The 21581-nt window shown below is 48.7% G+C and overlaps 1 protein-coding gene across 3 annotated transcripts in view; it reads left to right on the plus strand.

Annotated features, from left to right (window-relative positions):
* The window catches only part of ZDHHC1 (zDHHC palmitoyltransferase 1), a 35427-nt gene extending 17380 nt beyond the window's left edge, over nt 1-18047 (plus strand). For 2 of the 3 annotated variants that reach the window (XM_075940489.1, XM_075940490.1), the window contains 5 exons: nt 2536-2648; nt 8571-8656; nt 11770-11857; nt 15443-15554; nt 16470-18047. In XM_075940489.1, the coding sequence (XP_075796604.1) occupies nt 2536-2648; nt 8571-8656; nt 11770-11857; nt 15443-15554; nt 16470-17002 (932 nt within the window). In that variant the 3' untranslated portion in view covers nt 17003-18047. The remainder of the gene's footprint in view (nt 1-2535; nt 2649-8570; nt 8657-11769; nt 11858-15442; nt 15555-16469) is intronic. The other variant, XM_075940488.1, reaches the window with a different exon arrangement.
* The last annotated feature ends 3534 nt before the right edge of the window (nt 18048-21581 follow it).

Genomic DNA, 21581 nt, shown 5'->3' on the forward strand with positions numbered 1-21581 from the left:
GCCGAAAGATCTGTCTTGCAGTTGTCAGTGGGAGCAGAGCGGAAGGGAAGAGGAGTCGAACCATACTGGAATAACAGTCACTGGCTGCATCAGAGAAAGATCCTTATGACTAGGATCTATTTAGCTAAGTATAATCCCAATAGCTATGTGGCTATTGTATGATACCCGGCTTCCACACGGTGGTGCTGTTTCATTGCGATTAGCACCATGGACGTACAAGGTTAGCGGGGACTGCACCTAACCAGCCTGCCAAGATGCAGGATTTGTTGTGTCTAAACCATCCAGCTCAGATGGCTCTCTAGCCTCCTTCTGAAACCTCCAATGAAGGAGCTTTCACACCCTCCTAGGCGGTCTGTTTCCTTGCCCTACGGTTCTTCAATTAGGACATTTTTCCTGAGATTTCATCTAAATTTGCAGTGCTGTAGTTTGACCCATTGCTTCTTGTCCTGCCCTCTGTGGCAAGAGAGGACAACTTCTCTTCATCTTTTTTATGATAGCCTTTCAAGTATTTGAAGATGGCTCTTGTGTCCCCTTTTTTTCCAAACTAAGCATACCAAGTTTCCTCAGCCTTTGCTCATCTGGCTTGTATTCCATCCATTTGACCTTTGTTGCTCACCCCTGGATCCTTTCCACTTTCTCCACATCCTTTCTATACCTTGGTGACTAAAACTGATCACAGAATTCCAGCTCAGCCCCAACCAGCACAGAGTAGGGCGGTATTGTCCCCTCCCATGACTCGCATGCTCTGCTGCTGCTAATGTAACCCAAAATTGCATTTGCTTTTTTTGCAACAGCATCACACGCTGTCTCACACCGAGGGTATGATTCACCATAGCTCCCGGATCCTTCTCACCAGTGCTGCTGCCAAGCCAGTCATTCCCCATTCCATGTTTGTCCATTTGATTTTTCTTCCCTAAGGTGCTATGCTTACATTTGTTGAATTTCACCTTGGAGAATTAGGCTATAAACAACTTATCAAGAGCCTTCTGGATTTTAGTTCTGTCCTCCAACGTATTGGTAATCCCCTCAACTTTGTGTCCTTTCCAGATTTAAACAACGGCTGACTTAGAACCTCTCTTGAGACCTCCCTCCGCTCTGACATCATTCCATTAATAGTTACTCTTTGTCTGTGGTGGTTTAACCAATTATGTGTCCATGTAATGGTGGTTCTGCTAAGCCTGCATTTCTCCAGCTTAGTTATCAAGAGGTCATGTGGGACTGTGTCAAAGGTTTAGCAAAACTGCAGATATATTATGTCCACCAAACCATTTACCCTGTCAAAGGTGGACATCAAGCTGGTTTGGCATGATTTGCTCTTAGTCAATCCATGCTGGTTGCTAGTGATTACCCCTTCATCCTCCAGGGATTTGCAAAGCAAATGTTTTGTACATTGCTCTAGACCTGTGGTCTCCATGGCCAAGATCACTTTTTTTAATTTAAGGGCATTTCAAGATCTACCCTACCCTTTCCCTGATGCTCATGTCATCCCTCTTCCCCCCCGCCCCCCAGTCACTCACTCTCACCCACCCTCACTCACTGTCACCAAGCTGGGCAGGGAGTTGGGGTTCATGAGGGAGTGCAGGTTCTGGTTTGGGGGGAAGAGGCTTGTAGTACAGAGGCCGGGGGGCAGTGTGCAAAGCCTCCCCCAGCACCTGGAGCAGAGAGCCACATGGAGCAGCCTGGGACTGCAACAAGCAGGGCACCTGCCTCAGGGCCCTGCAGGGCTGCTGGCCAGAAGGTACCTGGGTAAGCTGCTCCTGGTCAGAGCCTGCCTCTAACATCCCAGCCCCTCTCTCCCCGCAACTCCCAGGTCACCACTCAAACCCTCTGCTCCCCCTTCCTGAGGCCAGAATCTACTCCTGCACCCCCACCCCTGACCCCGCTGCAACCTATTCTCTTACCCCAGGTTAGCACCCAAACTCTGTACCCACCTCCCCTGTCTCCCAGGTCACAACTGCCTCCCAGACCCAGCACTCCCTCCTACAGTCCTCCTCAGGCCAGAATCCTCTCCTGCACCCATACCCCCTCCATAACTGCTCCCCAGTTCTCTGCCCCAGATCACAATCCCCTCCTTCACCCAAACTCCCTCTCAGTCCCCTCACCCTCTCCCTCACCCCAATCTCCTACCCCACGCTCTCTTCTGCACTCATCCTCTGTCCCAGACAAGGCACTTCCTCCATAGAAAAGTGTGAGGAAATACAATTGCCCAAATATTTAAAAGTTATTCTTGTGACCTGTGTCTGCTCTAACAACAGCTGAAGTAAAACAAGGAATATTCCCTGAGAATTGCTGCCTTTTAGTGTCACAGAGAAAATTGGTTTAGATTTGGCTGGGTCACGAGGATTTAAACAAATCTTACTTTGTGCAAATGAAGTAACGTTTTCATAACGATTGTGGTATTTGTACTGGTTCCTGTTTCGTAGACTGTGATGAGTGTGCACGAACACTTAACTAAGCAGCCTAGTAATTATGATGCTCCTAAGGAGAAAGCAGACAGAGTCCCACCTGCTGAAATGTCTTTTTGTTTCCTCTCAGTGTGGAACAAACTCACCACCTATGAGTACATTGTGCAGCAGCGTCCCCGCCAGGAGATGAAAGAGGCCAGCAAACAGCTGGAGTCATACCCTCCACCAGCGAGACCCATTCAGGTACTGAGGGTGCTTTCAGCCTTTCCTTCACCAGTTTCTTTTGTTTGCTGTGGAATGGTGTGCTGCGTTTCAGTGGGAAACCCAGATTCATCCAGAATATCTGCTCACCACGTTAGGCAGGTGCCGAAGGCAGGAGTTTTGAGGTACTTGGGGGAGGACTAGCAGGTCATAATTGAGATGCATTGACAGTGCTCTACAAGGCTCCAGGACTGCACTAGTTTAGAGCAGTGTTTCTCAACCTTTTTTTTATAAAGTACCCCTTTCTTTAAAAAAAAAAAAAAAAAAAAAAAGGTACCCCCAATACCTACAGTTTTCAGACACACAACATTTTTTCTACCATTGCAACAGCTGAGGACAGCTCCAGTCAGCGCTGGTAGTCCTCACAGTTGCAAAGAGTAAAGGAAGCCTACAGGAGCCTTTGGTCCCATCAGCCCTCAACTGTGAAGATGACACCAAGCTCAGCTTAAAATAAGCTGACTTCAGCTACGTGTTTTACATAGCTGGAGTTATGCACCTTAAGCCAACCTTCCAGGTCTACTGTAGACCTGGCTTCAGGGATCTTTTCAAAACCTGTGCACAGGATGTGTTATAGGCTGTTTCTGAAACATATCTCCATATTTTACAAATCCTTTTGGGTTATCTTATAAATTGGGAGGTTCCTCATCATTTCTTTTGCAAGAAGGCAGTTCTTTGCTTTTCTTACTTAGTTCCTTACAGCTAAATTACCTGTTACGAGGATTAATTTGATGTCTTGTAAGAAATGAATTATTTGACTTCTCTCCATCCTTAATCCATCTGGGGATACAAAACATAGTACATGTTAATGCAAATTAAGATGGTATTTTAATGCATTTGAACAAGAGGCAGAGCTACAATTTTAGGGTCTGGCTCCCACTTTTAGACTTTTGAATGTTTAGCTTCACATTGCATTTGTTGTTGTTTTTTATTTGGTGGTGTGCAGAGTCCATAACTGAAATTTGAGCCCCGTTTGTGTTAAGTGCCATATAAACAGCATAAGAAGAAACATACTCTGCTACAAAGAGCTTACAATTGAAATAGATGAGACAGACAAGTGGAACAGAATATTAAATAATAGCAATGCAAACAGTGTGAAGCATGGCAAATATCAGGTTAATACCATGATATCTATGGGGAAGAAGATAATTATTGTGAGGAAATGAGCTAGATTGAAAGGAAAGGGGAGAAGACGTTGAATTGTTATTTCCAAAATACAGGTCTTTAGGGAGAAAATTCATCTGGAATAAATGTACTTTTGTACTTCATTGAAAAAACGCCATAAGCTTGTTACATTTGTATGACCAAGATTCTAATACGGTTTTCATAAATAATTGATAAACACGTGCATGTGTATTACATTATATGCCCCCAGAAGAATTCTACGTAGATTTGTTTAAAGTGTAATGCATAGTTATGAAAGGTCTAGGAATACCACTGCTAAAGTCCCGGAAATAGCAGACTCCCGCAGACTTGCACAAATAACTAAGGAAAGGTTATCCTGAGGATGCGACTTCCATCATCTATATGCATATGATAGCACAGAATCACTGAAATTTTGTTCACCCAGGAGGAACCCCTTTTTAAGCCAGGCGTTCGAGCTGATTCTGAGGTGGTTGGATATTTTGATTCAGATTTTTTTGCACTTCAGAGAAATGTCACCTTATTGGGTCTGGTGTACACTGTAAAGCTAAGTCAACATATACCATCCTGTGTCAGCCATGTTATGCATGTGTCTAACTTAAATTTGACTCCCACCGATATAAACACCTTGTTACAAAGACTTAGGCCAGGTCTGCATTAGACCACTGCACTACTTCACTAACAGGTGTAAAAAAGTCACACCCCTGCGCCCACAGTTATCCCCGGTGTAGATAGTGCTATGTCCACAGTAGGTGGAGTATCTCTGCCCTCCTGTCAGCATGGCTGGCGTCTTCACTGCAGGCGCTACAGCAATGCCACTGTGTTATTGCAGCTTTTGGAGAGCAGACCCCCCCGTAGCGACACCACCTCCTTGAGCAGCTTTGCAGCACCTATGTCAACCCTAATTCTTAAGCACCTTTCCCACAGTGCCAGAGGTTAGTTGCTTGGCCCATGATGGCTGCACACTCTGGGAGTTGACAGGACATACTGGATTTCCTGGGCTTGAGGGAGAAGAGGCTGTGCAGGCACCACTACATCAATATCTATGAGCAGACTGTATGAGGGACACAGGAGAAGGGGTACAACAAACAGTCACGTTCTCAAAGATGCAAGCATTGTGCGTCTTCGCTGACCAGCCCACATGGATAGCGGGGAAGCATCTCCAGTGATACACTGATGCTCACACAACCACAAGAAAGTAGCCCTTTCCGTTGATATACTCTGTGGCCAGCTGGTCTGATGCCATGATAGGAATACGCATGCCATCTGTCGCCCCACCGTCCTATCAGTTCAAATTCATCCACTATGTCTGCACAGTGCCAGGAGTCACAGTCTTGCATCGCAGGGGCAATTAACAAACCCTGCATATTTACACGGTAATGGCCCCTGCAGTGGATTTTCCGGCTCCCACTGACTGATAGCCTTCTGACACTGCAAGTGTCCACAGAGCAAACACAACTTGCTTCTCTGCTGTGAGGGCAGCTTTCATTCTGCTCTGTTATCTGGGAAGAGCTCCACACACTGATCTGGGGATGTGGCCTTGTGCGTCCAAAACTTCTACAGCTGCCGCTTATCATCTCAAGCCTACATGACAATGCGATCCCACCAGTCAATGCATTTCTTGGGCCCAGAAGCAGCACTCCACCATCTGCAACTGCTTTGTGAATGCCACCCTCAGCCTTGAATTGGTCCCACATGGCTACACACACACACACACACCCTTGCTGCCTCTGTATCAGAGGCAGCAAGTGGGGAGGGAGGTGGGAGCCGGTGCCTGCGGGGAGCTGGCTTTTAATACCTGTGGCTTCCCGCAAGCACTGGCTTTTGTCTGACCTCTGCATGTAAACGTGTAACCACTGAAAAAAAAATTCAGCGGTTACATGTTTACAAAAATAAATGTTTACTACCATCCCTAGTCTCATTGCATGATGCTCTGAGCCAAAGAGGAGATTATGACTGTGTTGTGCAGTATTCGTTATAACACAGTGAGTATTCATCGCATTTACTAGCTGCCAAGTCAGCATCCCTTTGTGTTTGCTCGTCAGCCCTTATGCCTTACTCGGTTCCGCGTGACCATCATGGCTTTTACAAGACTGAAATGAATGAAGTGGATCCTAGAAGGCTTTTTTTTCCCCTTTAGGGAAGTGTTGCTCTGAAAATTCCTGAGCTGTGTACTTGGTTAACCTCATTGGTGTGGCCAGGCTTGTGTTGCAGGTCCCTCATGCATTTGCATTCTGTGGACATGGCAGAGGCAGTTTGCCAAGAATGTGTGATGCAACAGACAATCAATGTTCCTTTTGTCTCAATGGGTAGCTTCTTTGTAGGACAATAGAACGCTTTGTCTAGTGATGAAAGATCACACACATCATCGTGACAAGAAAGCTGTAAGAGAGCCGTATGACCGACACATGTCTTATCCCTTTCTCTGAAACGGGAGAAGATGTCACCCTCTGTCACCGAGCAATAACTGTTTGGACAGCAGCCTGTGGGACTGAGCTCAATGTTGAGAAATCCCTTCTTTGGGAACACTGCGCCCCAATCACTCCCTGGAGTTGCCTCATGTAATGGCTCTTGCTTGAATCTCTTTTCAGCCATATCTCTGACTCTAAAGAGCTAAATCTCTTCTGCCACGTGTCTGCCTTGGTGTGAGATGCAGGAGCAGCCCGAAGCAGGCTGCGGCAGTTGGTGCCCCAGGAGGAACGCGCAATCGGCATCTCCACATGCATGGCCGTCAATGGGGTGACATCATCGGGCGCCCCGTGATGTCATCATTGGGCGCCATTGAAGGCGGCGTCCTAGGCGACGGCCAAGTTGGCCTATAGTCACGGGCCGCCCCTGGTGAGACGAGTCCCTTGCGCTGGCCTCCTCATTGCCTCACTTGACATATATTCTGCTCACATAGAGCTAGGTAACTGCACACTCCCAAATTGATCTGTTGACTTCAGAAGGTCCATCTCTTTAAATCTATTCAGCCACTTATTTTCAAACTTGTCTTCATATTTGAGAAAACCAGTTCAATCGTTCTCAAGTTGTGAACACATACAGTGGAATTTCTTTCCTTATTTTTCCTTTTCAAAGATCAAATTAAGACCAGAGCACTTTCAAAAATTTGGCGGCTCTGAAGTATTCCAACTGTTGGCTTTCCTTTAGCCATGAATTAAGATGGCACCAGGACTTTAAACATTCAGACCCAAGATTTTCAGTGCCTATAATTTTGGGTACCCAGCTTGGGACTGATTTTCAGGGGTTGGAGGCTCAGAATTTTCTGAAGAGCAAGCCCCTTCAAGATTTCCCAAGATGAGTGTGATGGAATGCATCCTTGTATTCACACCCTGCACACGATTGTAATAATCTTTGTACAACGTTTGCCATGTAAGGAACATTTGGAAACTCTGACCTTGCTGGTAAGTATTGGCCTAATGAAATATATGTAGTCATATTGTATGTGAAGTTATAAGATTGCCATGTATGATGTGAGTAGCACATGTTCCAAGCCTCACAGAACCCATGCAGAAATTGGCAAATGGGTTTACCTAAAGAAAGGAATGTGTGTGTGCCGTAATTTGCATTTAAGCAGTAAACAGAGTCCTCAAGCAGAAAGGGGAAGGGAGAAATCAAAAAGAGACCTGCATGTAAGCCTAAACAAGGGAGAAAAACCAGCAGGGAACATCCTTCCACACAGACTTTTTTACTCCTGGTTCTCAGTTGGAAATGGTTTTCAAGAGGGGGCCTGAAACTTACAAAAGGAGAGGCAGACACCCCGTTGCACCTCTTATCTTCTTCCCTCTTTGCACCTGAGGAGGCAAAAGAAGCAGCCATTGAACTCAGGCGGGGGGATCCTGATGTAGAAGTTCGACCAGGAGTGCTTCTGAAAGCATGTGGGGCACTGAAAAAAAGCGTCATCACGCTACATCTTGTGCTTGGGCTGGTGCAGTGCAGGGTACTGCAAATATAACAAACTGTGATGTTGAGGGTTTCCTGTGGTAGACTTAATATATTAATACTGCCGAGGAGATGGCTGGGGGAAATCCGGACCTGGCAGTGTGGTGGAGTTGCTCTGCAGAAGCAACCAAAACTGGAGTGCTCCAGAGTGTGGCTTGGCTGGCAAGTTGAAGTTTCACACAGACACTTAAGGTGTGACTTGCAGGCTGGAAGGCTGTGGGTGGCCCGGGTAGGACCTGCTGCAGCAAGGCAATGGAAGGCACCTCAAGTTGCAGGGCCGGGGTTACGCATCCCCTGTCTGATGTGAATTTTGCCTCGGTACGTCACAGCAGGCAACCACAGTCACAATTCACTTTTAACAATCTTGCCATCATAACTTTAACTCGAGCTTAGTGATTTTCATTACGCTTGTCTTTAAAATCTCCATGGAACCTACAAGCCAACTCAAGTCTGGAGAAAACTGGTTGAGTAGGTGTTCAAGGTTCAGAACAGCTGGGAACAGCATGCTTAAATGAGAGCGCTTCGCCCAGGCGCTCCTGAACTAGGTCTGTCTTCTCTGGTGGCTGGCTTTCAATCTCCATGCTTTTGTAACCGGACCATCTCCATCATGTGGCCAGGCTTATTTATTCATTGGGGCGGTGGGCCGGTTTCATCGCATTAAACAACAGACTCCACTAATAGTCTTGCTGGCTGACTGTGCAGAAAGCCTTCCTTCTGACTTTTGATTAAAGGAACAACCCCTCTCCTTAAGCCTGCTGATGTGTGTGTCCTTCATTCAGGTGGCCATTTTGTCTTGTTAATGTGAATTCTTGCCCTTTTCAGGAGGTGCATTTTTATTCAGGAAGCCTTGGCTACACCAACCCAGAGATACAGGTGGAGGACTCTTCAGCAGTAACAGCAGGCAGAGAGTGAGTACCATGAACGCTAACAGAGGGTTCCCGCCATGGGTGTGTATGAAATTGGTATGGAATTGACACCAAAGTCCCCTCCTGTAGCCCGATGGGGAAAAAATGCTTAGGAGACAAAGGCAGTGACGTGTGCGTTTGAGCATGCTATGCTTTAACCTTCACGCCTCCAGGGGTTCTCTAACTGACTAGGAAAACATCTTTTCTAGAACTCCCTGCCTGCTTTCAAATCGCTGATGGGATCTTTGCTTGTGGTTGTGAAAAATTCTGGGCAGCATGACTGAAAACCAGGATGCTAAGCTTTGTCCTCTGATTGTGGGTGCATCTGCCTGTGAGGTACATGGCAGCTGGGCAGGCGTGTCTGAGAACATGACTGTTGTGGGAGCACCTTCAGATCGAAGCAGGCAGCAGACTGCCTTACTATGAAAAGGGCTCTGCTGTTCTGAGAGTTTGGCACTCCACTCGCTCTACCTTTTTAACTGTCCTTGGGCACCGTTTCATGAAACCCCTGCAGTACAGCATATAATATACCGACAGGAAACCACCTGGTTAGGAAGCAGTGAACTTTACCGTTTGGCAAGTTAATATAAAGTCATGATGAAAATATTCTTTAATCCTGCCCTAGGGATCAACTGTCAGAGGAGATTTCTTCTCTAAGTACCTTTCGGTGAAACCAAGGGCTTTTATCCTTCCATTATGCATTTTGACGCGGTTGGAACCCCTCCATACCTTCCGGCTGTTCTCTCCGAATGCTGGCTCCTGAGGAGACGGCCATGACCTGTCAGAGCTCAGGCCTGGGACCAAGAACTCCTGCATTCTGGTCTTGGTTCTGATGCTCATTCATTCTGTGCCCTTAGACAAGGACTTGGCCTTTCTACATCGGTCTCCCTACCTGTAAATTGTTGGTAATAGTCACCTGCCTCACAGGGGTGTCAGGCCAGTTAATAAGCTAGTGTTTGTGTGATGCTTTGGAGGCAGAAACTGCTGTCTGAGAGCGAAGTGCTCTTATTCCACGTGGCGGGGCAGAATCCTGATTTCTATGACTGAGGTGCTTTTGCTTCTTTGTGCCTAATACGTTTCCCCACAGCGCCTGCAGGTATTTCAGGGTCGATAACTAGTAAAACTGTCTTGAATTCCAGCTGAATGTGTATACCTAGGGAAGGGGTTGGTGCAGGCAGGGGAGCAGTGAAGGGATGGTGTTAATCTAAGCAGAAGGAGATGTGTGTCTAGGGAACCTGTTCTGTTATGCTCCCCCTCAACCTCTCTCTTCATTCAGGACTACAGCATCAGGCCAGGCCATCCAGGGAAGGGATAGAGAGGAGAGGAGAAAAAGTACAGAGAGGAATGTATGCCACCGATTTTTATGCAGTTAGGACAGTAGGAAAAGCCAGAATTGGACAACTGGAAACACTCTATCCCAGGTATAACCCTCCTCTGAAACACAAGTACCAGCATCAACCAACTGTTCCCCTGCTGGAGGGATATGAACCAGGGCCACATGCCTTGGCATCTTCTCCCTTAGTGCACACGAGATGCCTTTCATTTTACTCCAGCAGGGTCTAGAGGGGACAGTGAGAGCACAACACAAAGTGCGCACCCCCGGACACTGGCCTCGCACCAGAGTAGATGAGCCTTTATTTTAGTGTCATGGTAGAGTAGGGCAAATGGAGCTTTCCTGGTGTTTCGGTCACAATGCAGCGATCTCTGGGATTTAAGTAGTGCTCAGATTGCAGGGCAGTAACACCAGCACATGAGAACCAGCCCGTCTCTTTTGTTGGGGAGAGGGCACATGAGGGTCCTCACCCCAAGGCCTTCAAGAGCTAAAATGTGGCAGTCTCTCTGTAGCACTTCAGGATGTTTTACCAGCCAATACGACGTCTTCAGCCATGTACTGTGCTCGTATCATATTCTCACTGGCTAAACAGTCTGGCTCAGCTTGTGAAGCTTTGCATGAGAGACTCCAAGGAAAATTCAAATGCCGCAGGAAAGATGGGGATTTTATAGGCTGACGTCTTCCTGGTGAAACAGCACTGACTCAGTGCTCTTGTGGGTGATTGCTTCAGTCAGTCAGATTTCAGACTTATCCATACTCCCTCCCAGAGCACTACGTGCTCGTGAGACACATTTAAAAACAAGCGACTAGAGGAGACGCAGAGTAAAAATCCACCACAGCAAGCGGCCCTTCTTCCTGCATCATTGGGCCAGTCCAGCTATAACTCCCACTGCACTTTCCCAGAGAGAGAGCCTGCCTTGGAATGCTTCAGCTCCCCCGATGCTCACTGATATACATGGGCTTTGCAGTGTGCCTGGAAGGTCATTCCGACCCTTTCAGACTCATGCTACGGAAAAGAGAACTCTGCCAGCCCCTTTCCTGATGAGGGAGATTTGAGCTCTGATTTCTCTGCAGATTGCAGCTCTGGCAGTATGGCATGAGAGAAAGATGCTCTCTTAAGAATACAGATCCCAAGCTAGTCAGGGATTACACATCAAAACCAACAGCTTAAATGCCACCTGGAAACCAGTAGGCAGCCAGATAACATGCCCTGTCCCATTTACAAGCAGGTGGTTGCTTTCAGCACCAGTTGAAGTTTCTGGATAGATTTAAGGTGTCACCTCACGTCCGACACATTGCAGTAATCCAGTCTCACGGTGGCCGAAGCATGGATCTCGGTCGCATGGTGCACAACTGATAAACACGGACTCTCCTGGCCAGGCACAAATGGTGAAACATGTTCCTGGATGCTGCTGTAACGTGACCATCCACCTAAATAACAATCGGGCACCCATCCGCTATCAAAGAGGCAGCGTCAGCCTGGCTGCATCGTCTGGTTACTGCCTGCAGCTGCCAGCATCACCTCCGTCTATGCTAGACTGAGCACCAACCAGCTGGCTCTCACCCTTCCCCCAAGGCTCTTAGCTAGCCCTCCCATGGGCAGGTTGAACAGGAGAGGGAACAAGATAGGTAGCCCCACACAACAGTGTCCATGGGGGAGGAGCTGTTGGAACACCTTGTGAGGAAGGAGCCCAGCCAAGCTGTTTCGAGACACATGGGCATCAAAGAGTTAACTGTTCTGTAAGAGATCTGCAATAGCTTGTGTGTTCTCTGTGTGTTTTAGCCTGTCAAAGTCCTGTGCCCACGACGACGACCTCGAGCTCAACTCTTCTTCTGAGCACCCAGCTCCTCAGCCCACGCTCCACACGCAAGTAAATGGGAGACTCGCTATTGACTTTCTACATTTCTGTGCTTGTACCGCGTCCCCATGTCTCTCTCACGCACAGCGCCCCCTATGATCGCATGATCCATACACAGGGCTCCTCCTGGCTTCTCATCTTGTGCTTGCGCTCAGGGGACATCTGCACCACTGTAGCGTAGATGACATTCTCCTCCCCACCCCCTGAGCAATACAGCTAGGTCGAGCTAACTGTCTAGTGCAGACCAGCCCACAGAGACAAACGGCCTCAGCCCCTCACTTCCCCCTCACACGGATATGCTCTCCGGTTCCCTCACGCTGTGCATGTGAACACTCACATACACACATCACCTCGTTAATTTCACAAAGAACACACCCCACCCCTAGTAATCCAACACATACAGCCCACTGTCACATCACACACGTCCCCAGAGGCAATGCACACAGCAAGTGCCCTCTCCCACTGTTTCACTTCCACACAACTCGGGCAATACAGAGCACTCCAGTGGCTGTCCAGCTGCTCCCAGTGTGAAAAAGGCAGGAACCTTCCCTCTGCTGCAGGCTTGGGGCTTCCCAGTGCGCGTAGAGTTTGGTCACCTGGGCCCATGCGCAGCTGCTCTTCAGTCTTGATCTGGTGGCAAATTGCTACATAGTGCGATGCTCTCTGCTCTCCGTCAGGGCTGATGGCCAATTGTTCCTCATTGCTTTTGGCACCCTTTGTCGCTTGTGTAGGCCAAACCCGCTGCACTCAGTTGGCGTTGCTAGAATCGCTCCCCCACCCCTGCAATCCTCTTCCTACCAGCCCTCTCTTTTACAAGGGATCCCTGACTGTCCCCCCATCTCATTCGGTCAGGGATGCTGTGTTCCCCCCTTCCCCTATACGGGGTTCCCTTAATCTCCACTCCCAACAGGGGTTGCGTGCACCCTTCATTTTCTGCTCCCCCATTTCCAGGATTCCCTCATTCTCCCTGTGGCAGGGGCTGTGTGTAGATCCTCTTTCCCATCTCCCCCCCCCCCCCATACCCCACATTTCCTCTTCCTCTCGCCACCATCTCTTTCCACCTTTCCCCCTCTTGCCATGGGCTCTGTGTGGTCCCCTTTCCCCGATTCCTCATTCTCTCCCATAGCAGAGGCTCTGCATGTGTCCCTATTCGCCTCCTTTCCTCCCATGCCACCCCACCGCTCCCCCTTCTTCCGGTCCAGGCTCCCTAATCTCCCTCCTGGAGGTTTTGTGTCTTCCTCCCTATTTTCCCTCCTGCTCATTCTTCCCACCAGGTAGTGGATCTGTATGCCCCGTAATGATAACTGGGCCCTGGTAGATCTCCCTTGTTGTGAGACTAATAGTGGAAAAGTGGATAACGTTTTATAAAATGTCCAATAGCCAGTAGTTGCAACTGTTGACGGGGGAAAGGGGCAAAAGATTAAAGGAATTAGTCCAAACAAAAAGGCCTCGTGATGTAACTCAAGAGTCATTCCTGGTAAGCCAGAGAAGTGTGCAACCGGACATCAGTGAAGTCTCAGCAATTAGGTCTAATTGGTGAACTAAATAAGGAAGGATGGGCTATTCCATGGCATGATCTCTTCTGGAATCCTTAAAAAAGAGGCGTTGGCAGTAGAAGAGGGATGGTTGTGCGCACTGGCTGACCGAAAGACAAGGGAACAGGAAAGTGAGCCTGCCCCTCTTAAGCCTCCAGAACACCTCTGAGCCTTCCCTTGTGACTCCTGAGAGATGTCGTGCCCTGACTGGCACGACCCTGGTGCCACCACTAATGGCTCCAGTTTAATCCCACAGACCATCTAGGGTATGGGACTTGGTCACTGCGCCACCTTTGTGCAGCTGTTCCCTTTCGCATCTTATTTTTTCTTCCCTCTCTTGCTCTCCTTTTGCTGGGGGTGTAATGAGAGGTGTAGCCTCCTAAACCATAGGTTTGCAATATGGCTGTAAGTCCACGACCACGAAGGCAACTAAATCAATGCCCTGAACAGACTGATGCTGCTATGAGTTTGCCAGGTCTCGGCATGGCTATTAAAACTGTGTGCAGGGCCTGCACAAGATTTGCAAGTAAAAGTCCACAGCAGTCAGAAGCTGAATTTTTTATCTTTGCTGTCTCTTTTCTCTCCCTTGTCTGCGTGGGCGTGTCTGGTTTTGTCTTCTAGGAAATTAGATTGGATTTTAACAACGGCTTCAGACCGTCTCCACTAACTTCTTGTCTTATCCTCCAAAAGTTCCTACCGTCATGACACCATCTAAGAGACTCACAGATCGGAGGATTCCTTCTTAGAACTCCCTCCAGAGAAAGGGAAGGGAACTAAGTGTTGTTAAAATGAAGGCCTGACTTAAAACGTCACATTTCAAATGCTTGAACTGGTTTCCCTTCTTTCTACAGTAAAAGATTAAAATGATTTTAATGGTATTTGCGCCATAGTCTTAAGCAAGCTGAGGTCTCTGGCTGACAACCCCCAAATCTTGTTAACACTTTGTAACATTAGACAGTGATTGAGTTACATTCACACCTTTGACTCTTTGGGCTCATATATTCCATCAAAATTAACACAACACTCTCATTCTCTCTTCTCCCTACAGCAGAGTTCTCACTTTCCCCTCCTGGCAGGGGCCTATCTATCTCTCATGCTAATGGCATTTACACACACACACACACACACACACACACACACACACACACACACACACACACACACACACACACACACACACACACACACACACACACACACACACACACACACACACACACACACACACACACACACACCTTTCAAACATTCTCCCCCATGCCCCTTTCCCCCCTCCCCCACCAGTTATCTTTCTGTGCAAGTGGGAAGTCATCCAGGATTTCAACATGTTAAACTCTGTTAGGCGGATAGGCAGAGCTGAAATGAGAGCTCGTTAGAGGGTGTCATTAATCTGATGTTTGATCTATAAAGAGCTGAAGAGTTGTTGAGGCCATGGCTGTGTTAAAAGCTAGCATTGGCTTCATGTGTCCTGTTTTTCCCCTTCCAGTTTCCCCCCAAAATCAGTAGGGCTCTCACCAGTAATCCCTAGAAACATCTGCAATTTTGGCAATGATCAGCAATTAAATACCGTCAGGTTGAGCAAGCTTGGCCCATCATTTGTGTGAATCTGAGGAAATTTCTATTTCAGTCTCTCTTGTATTTTCCACATTGATGTAGGAAGTGTCTCTCTTCTCTGTGCCGTTGTGCAGTCGGTTGTTCTGGGTATGCCTTGTGCTTTGTGTCTCCTCCTTCCCTCTAGTTTATGATCCCTCAAAGACCTACACCTACCCTGCGCCTCATATGCCATATCCGCACGGGGACCTCCCTTCCCCCACATACTGCCAGACAAATTCTTCACCATCTGTGCAGTCCAGATGCTACAATTCCTGCCTCTCATAGTATGCCCTGTTGTCTCCCAGCACTCCACACTGGGACAGCCCTACACTCTAAAGAGAAACCCTTTATAAAACTGATTTGAAAACCGAAGGAAGTCAAGCAGAGATGGTAGTTATAAAAGCTGTCAGAGCCGCATCTTTGAGCGAATGAGCTGGTCTCCCTTCATCTGAGCTTCTTGTGTTCACAGCAGCAGAGGAAGAGGAAGAAGAAAAAGGTGCGTAAGGTTCTATCCTCAGTCGTGGAGGATAGATCCAAGACAAACAGCCAGCCCAGGCGCCCTCTCCCAGTTCCCCAACCAGGTGAGTGGGCTTCAGTAGGCCCCTCTCTTCCAGCTGCCTTTACGGGGCAGTCAGTGTGTCCTAGAGAGCCCCTCCCCAGCACCAGAACCTCTGAGAGCTCCTTGTTGGAGCCCCACAACCAGGAGAATTAGGGAATGATCAGGGAAACGTTAGAAAAACGGGAAAGGAAAGCCAAAGTGAAGAAGACAAATCCCTGGCGGGGGCCGGGCGGAGAAGATGGGGAATTACCAAATATCCTAGGGAAGCTAGTTCCAAATCGAGCTCTGTGGAGAGCTGGCGTGTCACGTGCCGCCAGTTTGCACTTGGTTGTAACACCTTCCTCAGGTGTCGAGGCTCATTAGTGGCAGCAAAGCGGGAGGAGCTGGGAACTACTCGGAAGAGGCAGCCCGATCCCTTTGGAGCAGAGGAGAAAGGAATGCTATGGGGAAAGGGAATGAGATGGCCGAGTGGCATGTGCACAGAGGGGAAGCAGGACTGAGTGGCAGGAAGCATGTGCCGGGGCGGGGAGGAAGCGGAGGATGCAGCGAAGCGCGAAAGCTGAAGGTGTGCTGAGCTTCGGGAGGGACAAACCGCTTTTCACGCCGACGATGGTTCAGGCGATCGCGTTAGAGCAGCGTTGCCTGGGCCTCTCCCCAGGGCTGCCCTCACAAGGACATGCAGAGGAGATCCCTCCAAACAGAGAACAGCAGCAAGGACAAGAGACCCCACCGTCCCTTGCCCCGGACCTTGTGTAATAGGAGGGTGGGCGCGCTCGGTGTATTACTGAGAGCTGTGGGCCTGTTTGCACCAGGTTGTGCACGAGTGCGTATGGGCCACTCAGCCCCTTTTTACCTCCGTTCTCCTGGGCCTGGGAACAACTGTCTGGGAATAAGGGAAACCCCAGTCTCTTCTGATGCAATTTTCCTTTCTTTCCAGCTTCCGAATTTTCAGCCATGGCTGCCATCTCCTCATCCTCCCACAGCCTTCAACTCCCTCTGCCAGCTTTTCCTCACAGAGCCACGATGTCTGCAAGCGGCACTGGCCATGTCCAGGCAGCTGGGCCACCTGTTGAATACCACTCAGAGTCTGCAGAATCCATGGATGAGATCCCTGTGGCCCAGAGCCGTCTGGGAAGCGCTGCCCCTGCGGGAGCTTCCACCCAAGGCCTTAACTGCTTTCACCATCATCCCTTGTCCACAGCCCAGGCCAGAAGTGATGGGGAGGAGAATCTATATCCTGGGCACCGGGAGGAAAGGAAAAGCTGCCCGAGAGCCAGTGATGAGGAGCAAGAGCTGGAACTGACCTGTAAGGTGCCAGCTGTGTTTGTGAGCCAGAGTAGTGGTGAACCTCCAGTCCAGCCTGGTGACCCAGCATCCAAGGCCCATCACAAGAAGTGCACCAGCAAACAGCATGTGGACGAACAGGACCCACACTTGTGGGACACGAGGACAGACACAAGAGCCGCGTAGGCACGCGCCCACTAAAGCTTTCTTTCCGGGGTTTTGCCTTCGAGGGAAGGGAAGGAAGGTTACTCGCTCGACAAATAAGTTTGTGCCCAAAGATGTGGGTGTGATGGTAGCAACTCCGCTTTCTCCCCGTGACCCTAGGGGAGCAGCGGGTTCCCTGGGGGCATAGACAGTAATATTGGGACTTCAGGTGTTTCCCAGTGTGCTGGGGAGCCCACACCCAAACTGTGGTCACCACCAGACTGCAGTGAGACATTTACTGCAGCCCCCTCCCCGCTCGGAGGCGAGAGGTACCACAGTGGCAAGCCAGAGAATTCTGCTTACACACCATGAGGCACTGGGAAACTGCTTCCTCTAGGCCAAGGGACATTTCTCTCCAGCTGGAACTTGCACTGACTCCACCAACATCTTGTCCTCCTGGAACGTTGCTCTCCGTTACTGTTGTTAGATGGTCTGTGTGTGACAGAGCTGCGCTGAGCCCCGGTGGCTGAGGGTTGCTTTCTCACCATCTCTGAGTGTGGCTTATCTTGCAAAGCAGGTGAATTAGGACGGCTTGGTCCCTCAGGGATGGATGAGCCATAGGTGCCAGCCACTGAAACGAGCATGCTTAAAGCCCCAGCAGGTGACTCCTACGACTTCGGTCCAGAAGGCAACTTTCTTCTTGAGCTGCCCAGTAGTAACCAGGGTCTTTGAGTATGGTGGGCCCCACACGTGAGTGTGTGAACAGTGCCTGGAGGTCAACAGTGACAACTCCACCTGATAGCAGGGGTAGAGCCATCAGTCCACTGATGTCCGTTTAGCTCTCACGTCTACCGTTGTCTGTATCTCTCAGCTAGGTGCAATTCTCCTTGCACAGCCTCTGGGTGTGGCAGGATGAGAAGGCCGAATGCCCCCATTGGCCCGGAAAGGGTGGGGAATTCTCTCAGACAGCAGCCATTGAATCAAACCCATTCCTTCATGCGTCGTCCTCTCGCCGCGATAGTCTCCATCTTTGTTGTGTGGAGCCCCATAATCGGCTCTGTCCACAATAAAATTTTCTATGACCTTTGCCGACCGTTTTCCATCTGCGCTGCAGCCGCTGTTTGTGCCCCGGCCCTGGCTGTTCGGTGGTGCGCAGGGGATTAAGAAGTGTAGAGGCAGTGAGAACACCTGCACGGCGCCTCGCTGGCGCTCAGCAAACAGTGCTCTTTCCCTGGGGCTAGGGAGGCAGCTCCCTTCTCCAGTGGATCACACGACTTGGCTGGTGCTGGAGGCCAATGAACATGGCATGGGACGAGGCAGGACACGGTGAGCAGCGCCAGGCCCCGTGGTCCCTTCACCCCCCAGCTGTGGTGCAGTTGGCAGGGGGATGGGCTTTCTGCGGCAGGAGCACGGTTGCTCCATTTAGGGACAGTTGGGGCTGGAATTCCTAGCCCTCCAGTGCTCCCATCGTGAGAGCTGTCGAACGGGCCGGGAGTGGTGCCTGGATACCGCAGTGATGGGCATGTTCGCATCAGGTGGATAGAAATGAGGCAGGCGTGTCCGACAGCTTAGGCCCTTGCAGGCAAGTTTCCTCCAATACCGACCTCCTGCGGGAGCTTGGCAAAGGCTCCTACCCCCACTAAGCACGTTGCTCCTTTCCCTTTCCCATAGTTTGTTCAGCTGCCCAAGAAATTTGCCAGCTGTCCTGCTCTTGCTAGAGGCAGATGCTTGGGGGGGAGGATTTGGCCATTCCTCTTCAGGCGTGAGTGTGTGTGTGCGCCTCGTGCCTCAGAGCCAGCCATTGTTTCCTTAGCATACTTGTTGGGGCCACGCGTGTGCCCTCTGTCGCCTCGTGCTGCTGTGTGATAGTGTAAGGCCCAAGGCCCCTCCTTAGCACCCGTGCTTGGTGGTCAGAGTGCATCGACATGCCACAGTGACTTTTCTCCCACTCCAGAGGTCTTAGCTCCTTGGGTGAATAGTCATTCAGCAGCACGCAGTGTAAGCTGGTGCAGTTTCCTTGCTTATTTGCTATGACCTGTGTGGGCGTTGCATTCCTACACTGCATAAGGGCCATGCCTTTAGAGACCTGGAGGGCTTAACGTCAGCTGGTCTAGTGCCCCTAGATCTGTGAACGCGCAGGCTGAAACTCTGCACAAATGCGGGTAACACATCACGTTGGGGGACGTAAAATACCGCTCTGCTGCATTGTGGCTGAATGCTGGCTGTCATGGTAGATGCCGGGTTAGGCCTGATCTCCACTTGGACGTTGGTCTAACTCCATCCCCAAAGCTGGTGGGTCACAGACAGTACAGGTCCTAGTGCTGCAAGGGCTGGCAATTGGGCCCCTCATTAGCAGTCTTAAAAGCAGGGGGCAGGAAGGGAGTTTCCACGGCTCTTGACTTTGTCCTCACGTTGTGAGAATTAAGAAGGTTCCGGTTTCCAGGGCATCCTTCCCCAGCCCTGATAAAGCAGAGTAGCATTCAGCAGTCTCAGGGTCTTCCTGAGATCACACAAGAACCTTCATTTTCTGTTCTCCGTTCCAGGACAACGTACCAAGCGGTGGGCACAGTGGGTCTTTCGCTTTACAGTCCCCTCTTCCCTCCCCCTCCTTCTCTAGCATGGGACCAAGCGCTGAATGTTGGTCAAACACAGCTGAGCTACATTACTGATGTTGCCCGGGTCAATGTTCACACGTTACCCAAGCCCCCCCAATACTTCATCATGTTTTGTAGCAACTGGCATTGCCGGAGCCATATCCCCATTGCGACATCCTCCCACCCCAGACCCTGCAGAGCAGAACAGGCCTGCCCACCCTGCCATGCACACTCCAAGGAAGGGCGGGGAGGACGGAGCAGACGATGAAGCCTATAAGAGAGGCCATACAGTGGTTTGGCCCCTCTTTGCAGTTCCGCAGGGCTTCCAAAGCTATTCCAAGAAGCTAATCGAATATTGCCCAGAATGCACTGAGCTGGCACTGAGGGAGGTTATAATGACAGTGTAAACAGCAACTCTGCTAATAGGTGGGGCTGTATCTTTATCTTGATGTTGTTGTTTTGTTTTCATGTTACGAGAGAGGTTTTTTGGCCGAGGAATTTGAAAGGAATAGATGAAGGTAAGTCCAGCCTGTGTGTGCTTGAGTTGTTACTTGCAGCCTTGAAATAAACCCTTTGATTTCTATAAGTGATATTAAAATTAGAGCTGAGCCAATTATCGACTTTTTGTCTTGGGAGCTGACTAGAAAAAAATGGATACTTGCTTTTGCTTGCCAAAATGAAAATTAAAAAAACATGATTGAGGTGGAACTAAAACGTTTAGAAATGACATTTTGAAAATGTTGATTCGAATTAATGTGGTTCATTCAGAAACTAAATCTACAAACAGTTCATTTTGCAAATGGTGAAATGACCCATTGTGACTTTTAAAAAAAATATTTTTCTTCATTTTATACTTGGCCCAAATTGGGGAAACTGCATTTTTTGTCTGATTTCTTATTAGACTAAAAATTTGACTAGATCTAGTTACAATTAGAATAATAGAACACTAGAACTAGAAGGGACCTCGAGAAATCATTGAGTCCAGTCCCCTACCCTCGTGGGAGGACACAGTACTGTCTAGACCATCCCTGATAGATGTAACATTCAGAGATGCTGGACATTAGGAAATTGATAGCAGGAGCTTCAAGATGGCAAAAGTACTTTTACCTTACGGTATTTATTGGTCATGCCGATGAGATTGTAATCCAGGAGTAAAGATCCACATTTTTTTGAAGAGATTATAAGCTTGGTTGAAAAAAGTAGGTCGTTTTGATGCAATATACTTAAATGCCTGTGTGACATTTGATCTGGAAAAACTAGAAATATTTGAAATGAACATGGCACACATTACATGGATGAAAAGCTGGTTAACTGATAGTTGTCAAAATGCAATTGTAAATATCAAGTCATCATTGAATGGGCGTGTTTCTACTGGGATCCCTCTGAGATTGATTCTTGGCCCTATTCTTTTAATGTTTTTATGAATGACTTGGAAAAACCATAAAACCATCGCTGATGATTGTTTGCAGATGATGTGAAAATTGGAGGAGTGATAAATAATGAGGAGAGGTCACTGCTTCAGGGCACTGGGTAAGTTGGATGCAAGTGAACAATATGTATTTTAATGTAGACAGACATACAACTAGGAACAAAGAAGCTAACAGAATTAACATGAACAGGAGTGTTATGAGCAAGACACGAGAAGTCATTCTTCCACTCGATTGTGTGCTGAATAGGCCTCAGTTGGTGTACTGTGTCTAGTACTGGGCACCACATTTCAAGAAAGACGTGGAAAAATTGGAGAAGGTCCAGAGAAGAGCAACAAAAATGATGAAAAGTAGTGATAGAAATGTAGCCGTGTTAGTCTGGTGTAGCTGAAACAAAATACAGGACTATGTAGCACTTTAAAGACTAACAAGATGGTTTATTAGATGATGAGTTTTCGTGGGCCAGACCCACTTCCTCAGATCAAATAGTGGAAGAAAATAGTCACAACCATATATACCAAAGGATACAATTAAAAAAAAGAACACATATGAAAAGGACAAATCACATTTCAGAACAGAAGGGGGATGCAGGGGGTTGTG

This window comes from Pelodiscus sinensis, chromosome 12 (assembly GCF_049634645.1).
Source record: "Pelodiscus sinensis isolate JC-2024 chromosome 12, ASM4963464v1, whole genome shotgun sequence".
Lineage (NCBI taxonomy): Eukaryota > Metazoa > Chordata > Testudines > Trionychidae > Pelodiscus > Pelodiscus sinensis.